The sequence below is a fragment of the Dermacentor andersoni genome, chromosome 3 (genome assembly GCF_023375885.2).
Source record: "Dermacentor andersoni chromosome 3, qqDerAnde1_hic_scaffold, whole genome shotgun sequence".
In the NCBI taxonomy this organism is placed as follows: domain Eukaryota; kingdom Metazoa; phylum Arthropoda; class Arachnida; order Ixodida; family Ixodidae; genus Dermacentor; species Dermacentor andersoni.
In genome coordinates, this window is record NC_092816.1 from 524,348 (window position 1) to 539,806 (window position 15,459).

General features: G+C 47.9%; 1 protein-coding gene across 1 annotated transcript in view; it reads right to left on the reverse strand.

Moving 5' to 3' along the window:
• Nucleotides 1–11,797, reverse strand: part of LOC126520649 (kinesin-like protein KIF12) — a 421,689-nt gene extending 409,892 nt beyond the window's left edge. The window contains exons 1-2 of the mRNA XM_050169444.2: nucleotides 11,766–11,797; nucleotides 7,870–7,953 (exon numbers count right to left, since the gene is read on the reverse strand). Coding sequence (XP_050025401.1) covers nucleotides 7,870–7,922 — 53 coding nt within the window. The 5' untranslated portion in view covers nucleotides 7,923–7,953; nucleotides 11,766–11,797. The remainder of the gene's footprint in view (nucleotides 1–7,869; nucleotides 7,954–11,765) is intronic.
• Nucleotides 11,798–15,459: the final 3,662 nt, after the last annotated feature.

Genomic DNA, 15,459 nt, shown 5'->3' on the forward strand with positions numbered 1-15,459 from the left:
AGACAGGCGTATAAGGCGGCCCTTGGGTTGCCTAACAATACTTCTACCGAAAGGCTGCTGGGATTAGGGGTGCACAACACCTTGGAAGAACTGCGGGAGGCACACTTGGCGATGCAACTCAGTAGACTTTCCAAAACGAAAGTAGGGAGGGATATATTGGAAGGGATCGGCATTGGAGTTGATCCTCCAGCTGGGGACATGAAAATTCAGGTGAAGCGAGAAATGCACAAGGGCTTGTACATAAAACCTTTACCTAAAAATATGCATCCGATACATCACGAGAACCGTAGAAAGGCAAGAGCCAGAGCTTTACATGCTAAGTACGGGAAGTACAACGGGGCAGTCTACGTAGATGTCGCCGAGTATAAGAACAAGGACGCATTTGCAGTTGCGGTGGTGGACGGGCGAGGACGCTTAGTCACCTCTGGATCAGTCAAAACCCGCTCCTCAGAAACTGCAGAGGAGGCGGCGATAGCGATAGCTATAGGTAATACTGAAGCTGACCTGATTTTCAGCGACTCTAAAACAGCCATCCGAAATTTGGCGAGGGGCAGAATCTCTGCCATAGCGGCAGGATTACTAAATCGGGCCACGGGGCGAGGGACTACGGAGGTGGAAATTGTCTGGGTACCGGCCCACTCTGGGAACCCTGGGAACGAGGCGGCTCACATGAATGCTCGAGGTTTCGTCAGCCGAGCAGGTGAGCCGGACGTTCCAGGGAGGTCCACGAGAGATGGGCTGGTGTCCTTTCACGACATTACTAACCATTATAAACTTGAGCGGAGAATTTACCCTCCACCGGACAAGCTTTTGGTGAAGGCGCAGGAAAGCGTCTGGCGAAGATTGCAGACGAGATCTTTCTATAGCCCATACGTGTTAAACAAAATCTACCCGGACGTTCAGCCGGAATGCAAATGGTGCCAGGAACTGGCCACCTATGACCACATATTATGGAGCTGTAGCATAGCGCCGCCACCGGCGGATATTATGCGTGATCCTTCTCTCGAGCAGTGGGAGGCCGTGTTGGCCAGCTCAGACCCGGTCGTCCAGACCAGGGCCGTGGAGTGGGCCACCCAGGTCGCCGTCAGCCATGAGCTGATGGCCATCTAGCACGGAATCGTCCGCACATGCGTTCTGACGAAAATAAAGTTTTTCCATCCATCCATCCATCGAATATATAGTAAAAGCAGCGGAAGAATTTTATACTGACCTATACAATACCCAGAGCAGCCAGGATACTTCCATTGAAAGCAGTAATGAATAGATTACAGAGGGCCCTTCTATAACTTGCGAGAGAGTCAGAAGGAGCTTCGAAGAGATGAAACGAGGAAAGGCAGCAGAAGATGACAGAATAACAGTCGATTTAATAAAAGATGAAGACATCATGCTTGAAAAGCTTACAGACTTTTGTACGAAATGTCTTAAGACTTCAGAGGTCCCAAAGAACTGGAAGAATGCCAAAATTACACTAATCCACAAAAAGGGAGACGTTAAAGAATTCAAAAATTATAGGCCCATTAGCTTCCAGTATTGCATAAAATATTCACCAAGATAATTTCCAATAGAATGAGGGCAACACTTGACTTCAGTCAAACAAGGAAACAGGCCGACTTCAGGAAGGGACACTGTACAATGGATCACATCCATGTGATCAATCAGGTAATCGAGAAATCTGCAAACTACAATCAGCCTCTCTACATGGCTTTCATAGATTACGAAAAGGCATTTGATTCAGTAGAGATAGCAGCAGTCATAGAGGCATTACGTAATCAAGGAGTACAGGTGGCTTACGTAAATATCATGGAAAATATATACAAAGATCCCACAGCTACCCTAACTCTCCACAAGAAAAGTAGGAAAATACCTATATACAAAGGGGTCAGACAAACCGACACAATCTCTCCAATGCTGAAGAGTACGCATTTGGGCTGGTTGGTTCATGATTCACGGATGCTCCGTGGTCAATTCAAAGGAATGTCAAACTATGCGGAACAGGTCAAATGGTACTGTAGCGGCAGGCTGCGCGTCAGTAGTGTTGGTACTGCAAAAAATTAAAAAGTAATCAACGTATCGCACGACTTTTACAGTTCTCGTCTGGCTGAGCTAGCTTAGTTCTAAGATTGCGGTCATAGCTCGGTCAGAAGGGGCGGTGCATCAATGACCGCATGCGCGAACACTCAAACAAAGTTTAAGAACGAGCTAGAAATAGTCAGTTATCCCTGCATTGCAATGAATGTGGCTACAAGCCATCTTTTAAAGAAGTGACTTATCTGTCAAAATACCGCGATGACCGCGCACGTCTTCTTTCCGAAGATTTCCACATTCGTAATAGCGGCGAAGCATGTGTACGCCTTCCCTCCATTTCTCTCCTTCCCAAGGAGATTGCCTTCCTATCGCATTAATTGCATTTTTTACCGCTGCGCATGCTGAATTCTGTTGATTCTATGGTTTGAGATAGCGGTGGACTACGTACATATGCTGACTGAAAGAATAAAGCCACTTGGTTGTTAGTCAGCGCTGTCGTTTGTGTCCCTGTCCTTGTCCTGTTGTTTAATGATGTTTACTGTTCATCTCCAATGCTATTCACTGCACGCTTGTAAATATTCAAGCTAATCAACAATAAAGGATAAATAAAGGATCGACGGCGACTATCTCAGCAACCTTCGCTTTGCAGGTGACATTGTCCGGTTCAGCAACAGTGGGGACGGGTTACAACAAATGATTGAGGACCTTAACAGACAAAGTGCAAGAGTGCGGGTGATGATTAATATGCAGAAAACTAAGATAATGATCTATAGCCTGGCAAGGGAACAAGATTTCAGGATAGTCAGTCAGCCTCCAGAGTCTGTGAAGGTATACGTTTAACTAGGTCAATTACTCTCAGGGGACCCTGATCATGAGAAGGAAATTTACAGAAGAATAAAATTGCGTTGGAGCGCATACGGCCGACATACTCAGCTCCCTACTGGAAGCTTAAATTATCATAACAAAGGTTTACGATTTGTCCATTCTACCGGGGCTAACGTATGGGGCAGAAACTTGGAGACTGTCAAAGAAGCTCGAAAAGAAGTTAACGACCGCAGAAGAGCGACGGAACGAAGAATGATAGGCGTAACGTTAAGAGACAGGAAGAGAGCGGTGTGGATCAGCGAACAAATGGACATAGCCGACATTCTAATTGACATTATGAGAAACAAATGGAGCTGGGCAGGGCGTGTAATGTGTAGATTAGATAACCGGTGGACCTTTAGGGTTACAGAAGTGGTACCAAGAGAAGGGAAACTCAGTCGGGGACGGCAAAAGACTAGGTGGGGTGATGAAATTAAGAAATTATCAGGCGCAAGTTGGAATAGGTTAGCGCAGCCAAGGGGTAATTGGAGATCGGAGGAAGAGGGCTTCATCCTGCAGTGGATTTAAGATATAATTGATGATGATGATGAATGGCGAAAAGGTGTCGAATGTGGAACGACTATTTTTCTTTTGTTTGGTCGAATCATGCATAATCAGTGTGTACACATCATATCAGATGTGGAGCTATCGCGGTTTTCTTGACGTCGCATGACAGACAAGCGAGGTGAGGGTGGTGTAAAAAAGCGTTTGACCAATCATGGAGTGCTCATTGCAGAAAGGGAATAGAAATGTTTGGGATAGTTTTACCTTATAGCGTGCTTTGTTTTTGAACGCATTCGTTGTTTTCCGTTTCCCTAGTTTTCTTCCATCAATCTTCCAATCGCCTGTTACGAATGGATGGATGGATGGATGGATAGATGGATGGATGGATGGATGGATGGATGGATGGATGGATGGATGGATGGATGGATGGATGGATGCTATGAGCGTCCCCTTTGGAACGACGTGGTGAATTGCGCCACCAAGCTCTGGTTATTATATTGCCTAATGCTCTACCTATGTTACCAAGGCGGACCAGACACGGGTGTGGGGCGAGGGATAGGGGGCGTTCTTCTCCGGCGGCTGCGGGGCCGTGCCAGCGCCATACTTAAAAGCGGTCTGCGACGTGGCCAATGTGCGCGCTCTCGCGGGCGTCATCGTAAAAATGATCTGTGAGGTTTGCAGAGTGCGCGCAGTGTCGGTAGCTTCGTATGCGCTTTGTTTTCTACGTTTCGTTCGCGGTGAAGCGAGAGATGCACGAAGGTCAATTCTATGGCCGCTGCTGCCGCGATTCCTCACTCCAGCATTTTGACAGCGAGTTTCCGCGCTCATCGAGCAGGATGTGTTTATGTTACCAGTGCGCGCGCTGTATCGTAATCTGTATCACTATCAGCGCTGCGTGTGGCGCGCGCTGTGTTCGTGGCAAGATACACCACCATGTGGAAGCGGCGTCCCCCTCCTCTGCATATCTTGTATAAAACCAGTGCTGAATGAACGCTGGGCCCAGTTTGGCCCGCAAGTGACACATGATGTGCCGTTGACTGATCCGCTCGATACATGGTGGCAGAGGTGGTTAGCACGGCAATGCACTGCCTGCACGACGCATGAAGACGAAGGATACTGTAGAGCGAAATGGATTTCTTCAAGCCACCGGATCCACTTTGTACAACAGGTGACCTGCGAAAGAACTGGGAGCTCTTCAAACAAAGGTTTTAAATCTTCTTGAGTGTTTCAGAAGTTGCCGAAAAGCCTCGACCTGAGTCTAACAAAACAGCGCTGATTTTAAGCGTCCCGGCGCAGAGGCTATTGAAGTATTTAACACCTTCACGTTTTAGAAGGCGAGAAGAACGAGGACTATCCCACGTTGGTGAAAAATTTTGATGAGTATTGCACTGCACAGACCAATGAGGTGCACGAGCGGTACATATTCAGGAGAAGAACCCAAGCTCCTGGCGAACCAGTGGAGGATTTCCTGCGAGACCTGAAAAATCAAGCACGTGCTTGCAACTTTGACGCTCTCACGGAATCCATGGTGAGGGACCAAATTCTATTCGGGATGCAGGACGACAGGTTGCGTGAAAAGCTCCTCGCAGACAACAACTTGACTTTGCAGAAAGCAGAACAAACCTGTAAAGCAGCTAAAGCAGCAGCAACTCAACAGCAAATGTCGAGCCAAGAACACCAAGTGCATCTAGTCGGACAAAACCAGCGGGTTGACAAACACCAGCAAAAAGACTACTAAAGAGGGCCACTCGCACCACTCAACGACGGCGACACAGTCAGAATAAAACACGGCGCATGGTCAAAAAAGGCTCAGGTTCTCCGGTCGTATGGTCAACCAAGGTCATATCTAGTCTGAAGACGGCCAACTCTTGCGACGCAATCGCGAGCATCTATTGCCAACTAGAGAGTCTTTCCGCCTACGCGGTCCCCACCAGGACGAGGAAGACTATATTCAGGAATGCGCTGTCCCTACGCGCAACAACACGACCCAGATGCGGCGCAAAATCAAGACTGCACAGCGAGCACTGTGCCGATATCTCCGCAGCAGGCGGTAGCTCCAAGAAGGACAAGACAACGTCGACCGCCTCGACGCTTTATGTATGACGAGAACACTGAACAAGTGCTGTGACTTTATTCAGTGTTATGATCTTTATTGTAGTTTTGATGCCCACATCTGTTTTGATTTCACTGTCTCTTTCCTCTTTTTCAAAAAGCTGTCCTTGTTATGCATTTTTTTTTTGTTTACAAAAGGGGATGTATCCTAATCTGTATCACTGTCAGCGTTGCGTGTGGCGCGAGCTGTGTTCGTGGCAAGATACGCCCCCATGTGGAAATGGCGTCCCCCTCCTCTGCATATGTTGTATAAAACCAGTGCTGAATAAACGCTGGGCCCACTTTGGCCACAAAGTGACACGTGATGTGTTGTTGACTGATCCGCTTGATACACCTGCGACACCGTGCTTGTGAATTTAGTTTAAACACGTTAGCGGGCTAGTTGGTTTGAACCCATGATAGAATGTGATAGTGATATTAGTGTTAAAAATTAAATTATGGGGTTTTACGTGCCATAACCACTTTCTGATTATGAGGCACGCCGCAGTGTGGGACTCCGGAAATTTCGACCACCTGGAGTTCTTTAACGTGCACCTAAATCTAAGTACACGGGCGTTTTCGCATTTCGCCCCCATCGAAATGCGGCCGCCGTGGCCGGGATTCGATCCCGCGACCTTGTGCTCAGCAGCCTAACACCACTGATATCATTGTTAATTTAGTTAGTGAGGAAATGTTTACAAGCTTATACGGCCGATAAAACTACTATCCTTACTTCGTGTAGCTATCTACTAATTTACTATCACAATCGGCGCTTCGCATTTCGGACGAAACTGCGCCTTTTCTTTAGTCCGCATTAACTTTCTGGCTAATGTAGTTCCATCACCCTCGAGGCTATACACTGATTACTGCATTATTTATCTCGCAATATCATCTTACACTAGTCTTACAGCCTTTCAATCTGACCTCAACGCTATGACTAGCTGGTGCAATGCAATGAAATGGAATTGTATTTGGAAAGTATAAAGTAATGAGAGACTCCCGAAAGCCTTCTATTGTAACCCTTTTCTTTATCGCATTAATGGCTCTGTACTTGACGAGATTTTCACGTATATGCATCTAGGTATTCACGTAACTGCTAGCCTTTTTCTTGGCAAACTCATGTTAAGTACGTCGTTAACAATGGTAATCGCACGTTAGGTAACTTACGCGACTTTTTAAGAGCACCATCCTCTCTTAAATTAGCATTATAGAAAACAATTGTAAGGTCTAAGCTTGAATATGCGCGTGCTTTGTAGGATCCCAGAAAGGAATTTATTAACTAATTAGAATCAGTACAACACCGTAGTGCTCGTTTCATTGTGTAAAATTATTTTCGCTTCTCAAGTGTACCTTTGATGAAACACACTTTGAAACTTCCTAACCTTTCTGTGCGCAAAAGAGTGTTTTGTTTATCCTAATTTCATAAATTTTTTCACAATCCACATCAGAAATTTAACTTCTTCAAGAGATACCTTATTTGTCTTGTACTAACCACCGTCATAAAGTAGAAGTCCCTTTTTGCCGTACTTATTTTCTTATTCATTCTTGCCGAAGACATTGAAGGAATGGAACCACCTGCCCACCTCCGTCGTCACCATTCCCAATATTTCTGCATTTAAATCCTTTGTCGAGGATTATTATTGCTGTACTAGCCGCTAACAGTCATAACAATGTGCATTTTTCTTCTCCACTCCCTTCTGTAATGCCGTCGGGCATTGAACGTATATAAACAAATAAAAACAAATAAAACGGACTTCACCGCGATGACCCTATAGTGCGAGGTGCAGAAACTGAAGTTCCCGTAAAGCCGCTACTTCAGCTTACGCTGGGACTGTGCTTCGTGTGCCGCGCCGGCCTGTGAATTTCTCTTCTCGTTGCTGGCGACAGCTACGACGGACACCGGCGGCGACGGACATCGCCAACAAAAATGGCCATTGTATTGAGCCCATAACAGCTCACGCTTAAGAACATCGCGGGTCCCCTCATAGCCTTTCATTGTCGGCTATGTAAATTTGACATCAGGCAAATGGAATAGAATCAGAATGAAAGAGCTTTAAGTTGTCGCATCCCAGGTCACCCTCGCAGGGCAAGGGGGGAGAGGTTGGCCAAGAAAGCTTTCAGTTTAGTGGCAAACAAGCGTCGCCCACCGTGTATTGGGTGCACCTTAAAGAACCACAGGTGGCATAATCCGGAGTCCCCCACTACGGCGTGCCTCATTATCAGGTTGTGGTTTTGGCAAGTCAAACCCAAAAATTTTATTTCAGGGTTGCCCTTCGTAATTTCGCTTTTTCAGAGCTACGAGAATTGCGAATTCGGCGAGCAGATTTACAAAGTCATGAAGCATCTCAAAATGAGATGGGATGGCATGCGAGGACACGTGCTCACCTAACGACGACGTTGATGTGGTCACCTCCATTGTCATCTGGGTTCAGGGTCATCAACGAGTCCTGAGAAGAAGCCGTGCTGGGCCTGCGGGACAAACGACGTAATGATAAGGCCTTGTCCAGCCCACGTAGCAAGGGCCAGAACGGCCAAATTGCATACACTGTGTGAAGTATAGCATAAGCAGAGTAGACGCAAAGCCCTGATAAGTAGCGAAACAGGTCATCAGCGAGTCCTGAGAAGAAGCCGTGCTGGGCCTGCGCGACAAACGACGTAATGATAAGGCCTTGTCCAGCCCACGTAGCAAGGGCCAGAAAGGCCAGATTGCATACACTGTGTGAAATATAGCATAAGCAGAGTAGACGCAAAGCCCTGACAAGTAGCGAAACAATCCCTGCTTTGGAGATGGCGCACGCTGTGAAGTACTGTCATACCACATGTTTGAATCCTATTTCTTGAGTGTCCTGGCCAACTTCCACTGTGGAATATCTGCCTTGCTGGGCTACGAATCTCACGCACATTGTGCTGCGTTGTGCTTCTGCAGCAACTGCGCAGTTCGCGATCGGGCGCAAGAACTGACGATCGCGGCTCAAGCGGAGAGGAAGCGCGCCAACTTCGTAAAGTAGCAACACTCTCCTTCTCCGCCTTCACTCCTCATTTCTCCTCTCCTTCACGCGTCCTCCTCGACCGTGGCGCCCCATACACCGCTCGAGCGTAGCAGAGGACATTTCGCAGAGTGAATGCACGCATAGCAAAGCGGTGCGCTTTAAGCGTTCGCATTGGCTTTCTAGCTCCGAGTAACTTCGTGTACAGCATACAATTTCTAAACGGACGGTTATACAGATTCGGTGACGGGAGCCTTTTTTTCTATTTTGATAATTATTTTTTAAAGAAGTATCTGAACGAGCGCTAACGCTGTGCCGTCATGGCTCTGAATGTATCGCGTGCGCTACAATTAGGTACGCAACATTTGTCAAGTGAGTGTAGCAAGATGCTGTTGTGAATGGTTGTAAATAACACATTTACGATCGAATGCCAACATCGTGACCTTCAGCAAGCCCTCAGCAGCCTAAATAATCCGCGCCATCCTTACCATGAGAATTCGCGGCGCGTATCAGCTATGACGTGCAAAGGCCGACAGAGGGTACGAACGGTGGTTGCTCCGAAGGTTCCAAAGAGTATTACAAGCTACAGTGCCGCCAACGTGCGTGCTTGCCAATCTTCTAACCACGCGCAAAGGCTCAGAGGTGAGCGATGGTGCTATTATGTTTCTCGTGCCTCAAAGTCGACAGAAATACGCGCGGCCGATCATCGAGTCGGGATTCTGCGTATACAGTGAATTAAATCAGCTTTTTAGTATTCATTCGCGAAGCGGTAATACGGTAACAGCGCTTCATTCAGGTTCAAACAAATTCAATATTTTTTTCAGGTTAGTGACTGATCACGAATAATATTTCATCGTGCGTTAGCTCGTCCATTCACGAACCTTGTCGCGAACCGAGTTGCACTGAGGTGCATGCATTCAGGACGGTTGCGCTCGCTCCGAAATAACATTTACGAGACATGACTTTAGTGATGACCGCGCAAAGAATTGCCGCGCTATGACGCGGCCGAAATTGCGGTAAGTGAAATGATGCAGTCGTTCAATTGAGGCACCATTTCTTGTCTCATTAAGTGTGTCTCAATGACATAGTGGTCGAACGAGTTAATAGTTGAACGAACGAGTAAGCGAACGACTACTAAACCAGCCAGTGAACGAGAGGGCGACCGAACGTTTTCTTTGCGAGTGCTTCACCGCCGCATTTTAACCTACGTACACTTTAAAACTTACACGAATTAACACGTACGTCTCAAAGACTTATGACGCTGTCGTTAGGCGACGAACGCGGTTTCGGGAGAGCCCGCATACTTGTCCTTTTTATCGCAAATCCACCGGGCGACCGCCAATTAAAAGAGGCAAACAAAGCTATTCGCTCTAAAGAAGTCGTGCATTTACCTCAATTTCTCGGTTACTAAAGCTATGTTTGTGATTATAGTGACGCCTTAGACGTTCTAGAGCATTGCTTTATCACTTTAACTTGACTTCATAGTAACCTTTAGTGTCCCTGTAATCAGGACCACAGCGCAGGTAGGACTTTAAACCTTCGTTTTCAGTTTGCTTCAGCGCTTCCAAAGCAGCCGATGCAGCCGCTGTGTCCACGTGATCCGTCATGCCTGTCACGTCGACGGTGGCGCCAGCTTTTCCTGTGGTGGAGCTCGCCCCCAATACCCATGAAGTTTCAGAATTAAAATCCATGCGCTAATACGGTAATACGGATATACATTGAGGTAAACGTAGATTCTGCGATGAGCCCGCTCGCCATCGAAACGCCCTTGAAGCTTTGTGCTCGGATTGGGGCTCTTTGGCGTTGTGCAACTCCCGGTGCATGGGCGTGGGCGCGAAATCCAGTCCGAGTTCTCAATGTTCGCACTGAAGTGTCTTTTTGAGCATGAAAAGGGCATTCTAGACAAAATCCAGAATGGTTTCATGCACCGGGGGTTGTTTTGGTAGGCGGGTCATGACAGCACGAAAAAATTTCGGTGGTGAGGGGCTGAAGCCCCATATGCCACCCCCCTCCCCTGGATAGGCCCCTGGTGCTGACACCCTGAGAAGCTGCAGGCTGCCGCGAGTGCGTATTTTAACCTCGCATAGTTTGCAGTATTATTTTATTTGATAGTTCAGCACCTGACTTAAAATTTCAAACGTGCTGCACGTTCCTATTTCTTAACAGATGGCTTTGCAGCCTACGTCGACAGAAAAGCGTCAGAAGTGCCAGCAGCAGACTGACTGCGAAAGATTAACCGATTTATCGCAGAGATGCTGAATTATTTAAATAAATAGTGCTCAGGGGAAATAATTTAGGCCTCGGTTTTCTTCTATATGGTGCACAATTATTTTTGCACACATTTACACGTTGTTCAGTACTCATGAAACACATGACTAGAATGCACATTGCTGTATATTCCACGTTGCCCATAAGCCCTCGCCACAAAAAACCCGCATTCCCATATTGCACGTATGCCCCCGAATCACCCATATGATCCCGCATCAACCATACGCCCCCATATTCACTGTATATCCCTGTATCGCCCGTATGCCTCTATATCACCCATATGCCCCCATATCCAATAACATCGTATGTACGGGTACTATACGCACAGGCATTTTCAGTAGGACTGCTTTGTTGGTTTCGAACTGATACAGTTTTAATGTTCGTGTGATATTTTCTTTACTTAGTAAATAGACAAAAACATGTAATCATTGATATCAGTTATTTTCGGCACAATTTTTGGTATATACGAGTAAATTCTTTAATGAAAAAATACATATTCTACTTGTCTTGAAAGTGCGTAGAGTTCAAGAATTAGTTTGCAGGATATTTGGGAGTGGCAGTGCAGTTATTCATTTGATCCCTCGACGAATTGTACAAGAAGGAGGCCGAGCTGTTGTGAGCCCACCCCACGAACAAAATTTCTGGCTACGCCGCTGCTTAGAAAGTATAACAAAGCAAAATTTGAAGACGACCGCATGCGCTGACGTTTTATTAGGAACGCAGATGCAGCGAAGAACGTATGGTTAAGCTTCCTGCGCACTTACGAGGTTGTTTTCGGCTCTTAAAGAACTTGGATTTAATGTTTGCGGAAATATAAACGACTTGGCGCTTAAGCACTCTTTCTATTTCCACATGCACCACTGCCATCAAGCGAAGCGCACACTTGTCGGCAACTGCATCGCGTCAACTGAGTGATTGATTCTGCCCGCCTCGCAGCTGAGCGGTGCTCAAGGAAGGTTACTGTCATTAGTCGAGGGTGCGTGCCACCGGTTTTACAACAAGCGCCAAGCTGGCGAATGTACTCACGCGGCGGCCGCCTGCGTCCGGTCACATGAATGGTCCGCCATCGACTCGGCCGCTCGCCGGACATGCGCGCCGGCGCGGTAGTGACGTGCCGCGCCATCTGTCTCGCCCCCTTGTAAACAACAGCGTCAGCGTGTTTCTAGGATTGGTCTTGCAGCCGTCGCTTTCAGGAGACGTTCATTTGGTGGATCGCCAGCCGTTTTTGCGCAGTCGCGAGTAAGAGCGAGCGCGAGGGAGAAAATTTGGGGGCTTTTGCTCCTCGAATATGATTCTGCCTAGGCACTACGGAGGAGGTTTCTTAGTGCGTGTTGCAGGCGTTTGTCCCCAGACATGCCGGCATTGCGGAGTGGGGTCCAATTTGTTTACGCTCGGACGCTGGCTGTCGGCGCGGTAAAATAGGTGAAGCAGCAGGCACCCCGATGTGGACACGGCTGCGTCGCACAGGCTGTCTCGCACCTGCGGCGCTCGTGGTAAGTCCGTCGTGGCGGATCATAGCTTGCGACCGTTGTAGAGCCCAGGCCGCATATATTGAAAATCTAGAAGGCATAGCGCCTTAGCAACCGCGGTTGAACGCAAGTGAATGAAAGGCCGCCGGTGAAGATGACTTACTCAGCACCAGCGCTGCAGGCGCGAGAGTCTGTCCGACGTATTCAGAGACAAAGTTCTGACTGGTGTTGCACAAGTCGCGGGGTGTGGTAGTGCTGAACTTATAGTCACAAGTTGGCGGCTGGACGTAATTATATTTATTCAATAATGTTTTTGCTAATTCTAACAACGCGTCATTATTTCGCATTATTGGCGGCGCCTCCAGGACACCAAAGCGGCAACGGGGACACCGAAGCTAGAACCCGGACCTGTCCGTGGGTTGCGGCTCGCCGACGCCTTCGCGTGCCAGGAGTGAACAAGAATTTTTTTTATGCACACGCCGCCTGGCACGCTTCGGCCACCGCGGCCCCAGCCCACGGGCCGCCCTGCTTTCAGCTTTGATCCCCCCGCTACCCCTTGGAGTGCCCCGGAGGCGATTTTACAATTGCTAGTACATACAGCGGGGCGTGGCGCTTTTGACGGCGTTCGACGTATCTGCGCAGGCGCGAGTAAGAGCGGGTGCGAGAGAGAAAATCTGGGGGCCTTTGCTCCTGAATATGTGTCTGCCTAGGCACAACGGAGGAGGTTTCCTAACGCGCTGTATGCGTTTGTCCCCCAGGCGTGCCGGCGTGGCGGAGTGCGGTCCAGTTTATTTACGCTCCGCCGCTGGCTGCCCGCGCTTTGAGGCAATGGGCACGGACGCCCCATTTGGTGATCGCTGAGTCTGAAGGGACAAGGTTCTGACTGGTGTTGTGTAAGTCGCGGATCGCTTTTTTCGTCGCGACGACATATTGGATTTTTTACAAGCACTGCTCCAGGAGGGCACATGTAACCGGCAAAAGGAGGCCTCAGGAGAGCACCTGATGTTATATTAAGGCAGGCGGCGCAGAATCTCCGGGGCACCCAAGCGGGAGTGGGGGTATCAAAGCTGGAAGCAGGGCGGCCCGTGGCTCGGGGCCTCCGCGAGCCCCGGCCAACCCACAGACTAGTCCGGGTTGGGGCTGGTCCCGTTGCCGGGATGTCCCCGTTGCCGCTTTGTTGTCCTGGAGGCGCAGCCAATAATGCAAAATAATGACCCGCTCTTTTAATTAGTCAAAAACACGATCGCATAAATATAATTGCGTCGAGCCGCCAACTTGCCATGCTAAGTTAAGCCCTCCCTCGCCCCGCGACTTCGGCCGGCACGCCTAGGGACAAGCGCATACAACGCGGGCTAAGAAACTACTCCGTAGTGCCTAAGCAGAGTCGTATATTCAAGAAGCAAAAGTCCCCACATTTGCTCCCTTGCACCGGCTCTTACTCGCGCATGCGCGCAAACGTCCGTCATCTCCGCAAGTGCCACGCCCCGTTGTACCTACTAGCAATTTGAAATACGCGCCCCGGAGATCTTGCGCCGCCTGCTTTATTATAGCCTCAGGTGCTCTCGTGAGGCCACCGTTTGGCGGTTACATATGCCCTCCAGGAGCAGTGCTTGCGAAAAATCCAATCTATCGTCGCGACAAAAAAAGCGACCCGCGACTTATAAAACACCGGTCAGAACATTGCCCCTTCAGACATAGCGATCACCATATGGGGAGTCCGCGCCCACTGCGTCACCGCGCGGGCAGCCAGCGGCGGAGCGTCAACAAACTCGACCGCGCTCTATGCACGATGCCGGCTTGTCTAGGGGACAAACGCATACAAGAAGCGCTAAGAAATCTCCGTAGTGCATAGGCAGAGTCGTACATGCAAGGAGCAAAAGCCCCCAGATTTTCTCTCTCACGCCCGTTCTTATTCGCGCCTGCGCACAAACGGCTGGCGATCCCTCAAATGAACGCCTCGTGTCCAGGGGTAGCACACTGTCAAGTTCAACAAATGGCCACAGAGGGCGAAAAAATCGACCGCGCGCCGCTGCTAACAAAACTAGCATACTAGAATCACTTCGGGATGCTTACGTTAGTTCCAATATTTCCCGCTAGAGGCGCCGTAATAAGCGCAATTTTATCTTAAAACCTTTCTCTTACAATTACCGAAGCATTCTTGTTGCATAAAAAACAGGGCAAAATTATTATTGCTAATTAGATATTGTTCTCTTAGTTAGTAAGTTTATTGCTTCTTCGTCATTATAATCGCAAATAGCGTTCAGCATCATCGATCTTTCACGTGACCTCTGGCTTGGATTTAAAATTTTTACCGGTATTTTCGATTGCACGGCGGCAGGGATTCATTCGTTCGTACACTCAGACTGGTTGCTTCTTTGTTTCTAAAACTAGTTTATTGCGCTTCGATGTCTCGCGTTATTTAACTTGGGGCGAAGTTACGTGTTTGCAAGGGGAGATGTAAGCCCGAAAGTTCGGTGTCGGTCGTAAGCTATTCGGAACACGTCTGCATCGAAACGGGAGCTGGATTTTACTGCGGCTGACCACCACAATAACGGTGAGTCGTTTAACACCGCTGCTTGAATTGTTATATAATATCCGTCTCATTAACTTCCAGGCGGGGACAAGTTAACGAACTAGATCCTGCATTACATATGGGCAAGCAGGATCTCAGTTGCTGTTTCCTAAATAAACCTTTACTTGTGAGGCTGTCGTTGTACACACACAATCAGGAAAGAAAGAGTGATATCGCAACGCGCGTCTCATTTTTCATCTTATTGTAGCTGTGGTCGTAGGTGACTGTAGCCTTATCAATATACATATAAAACTTTTTTCGAGTCCGCCGGCAACTTCTTTCGTCCACAAAAACGAATAATCCTTTGGTAAAATGAAGTGAAAGTACAGAATTTAATGTATTAAACGGTTGCAAGCATGATAATTCACCCATATTTCGTATTTGTTGGTTCCAAATGTTCTTGCTGTTCAGTTTGGTTTACCGTAGGGCATTTGTTTTTGCAGTAGTGAAGCAGTGCATCACGTTCGTGCAGAAAAATAATGCATCAGTTCTAATAGCTTCATGGCTTTCATGCATTTGCTTGTCGAACCAGCAGTGTGATCTCGTCCAGTGTATAAATGAACGCCCAAATTTTCTCATTTGTGATCTTAATAATACTTAAGCTGTTGACGTGCATTGTAGTTAAGGAGACATCAATTTTATGGAGAATAGAAATGTTTATTTAACATGCTGCTTAAGC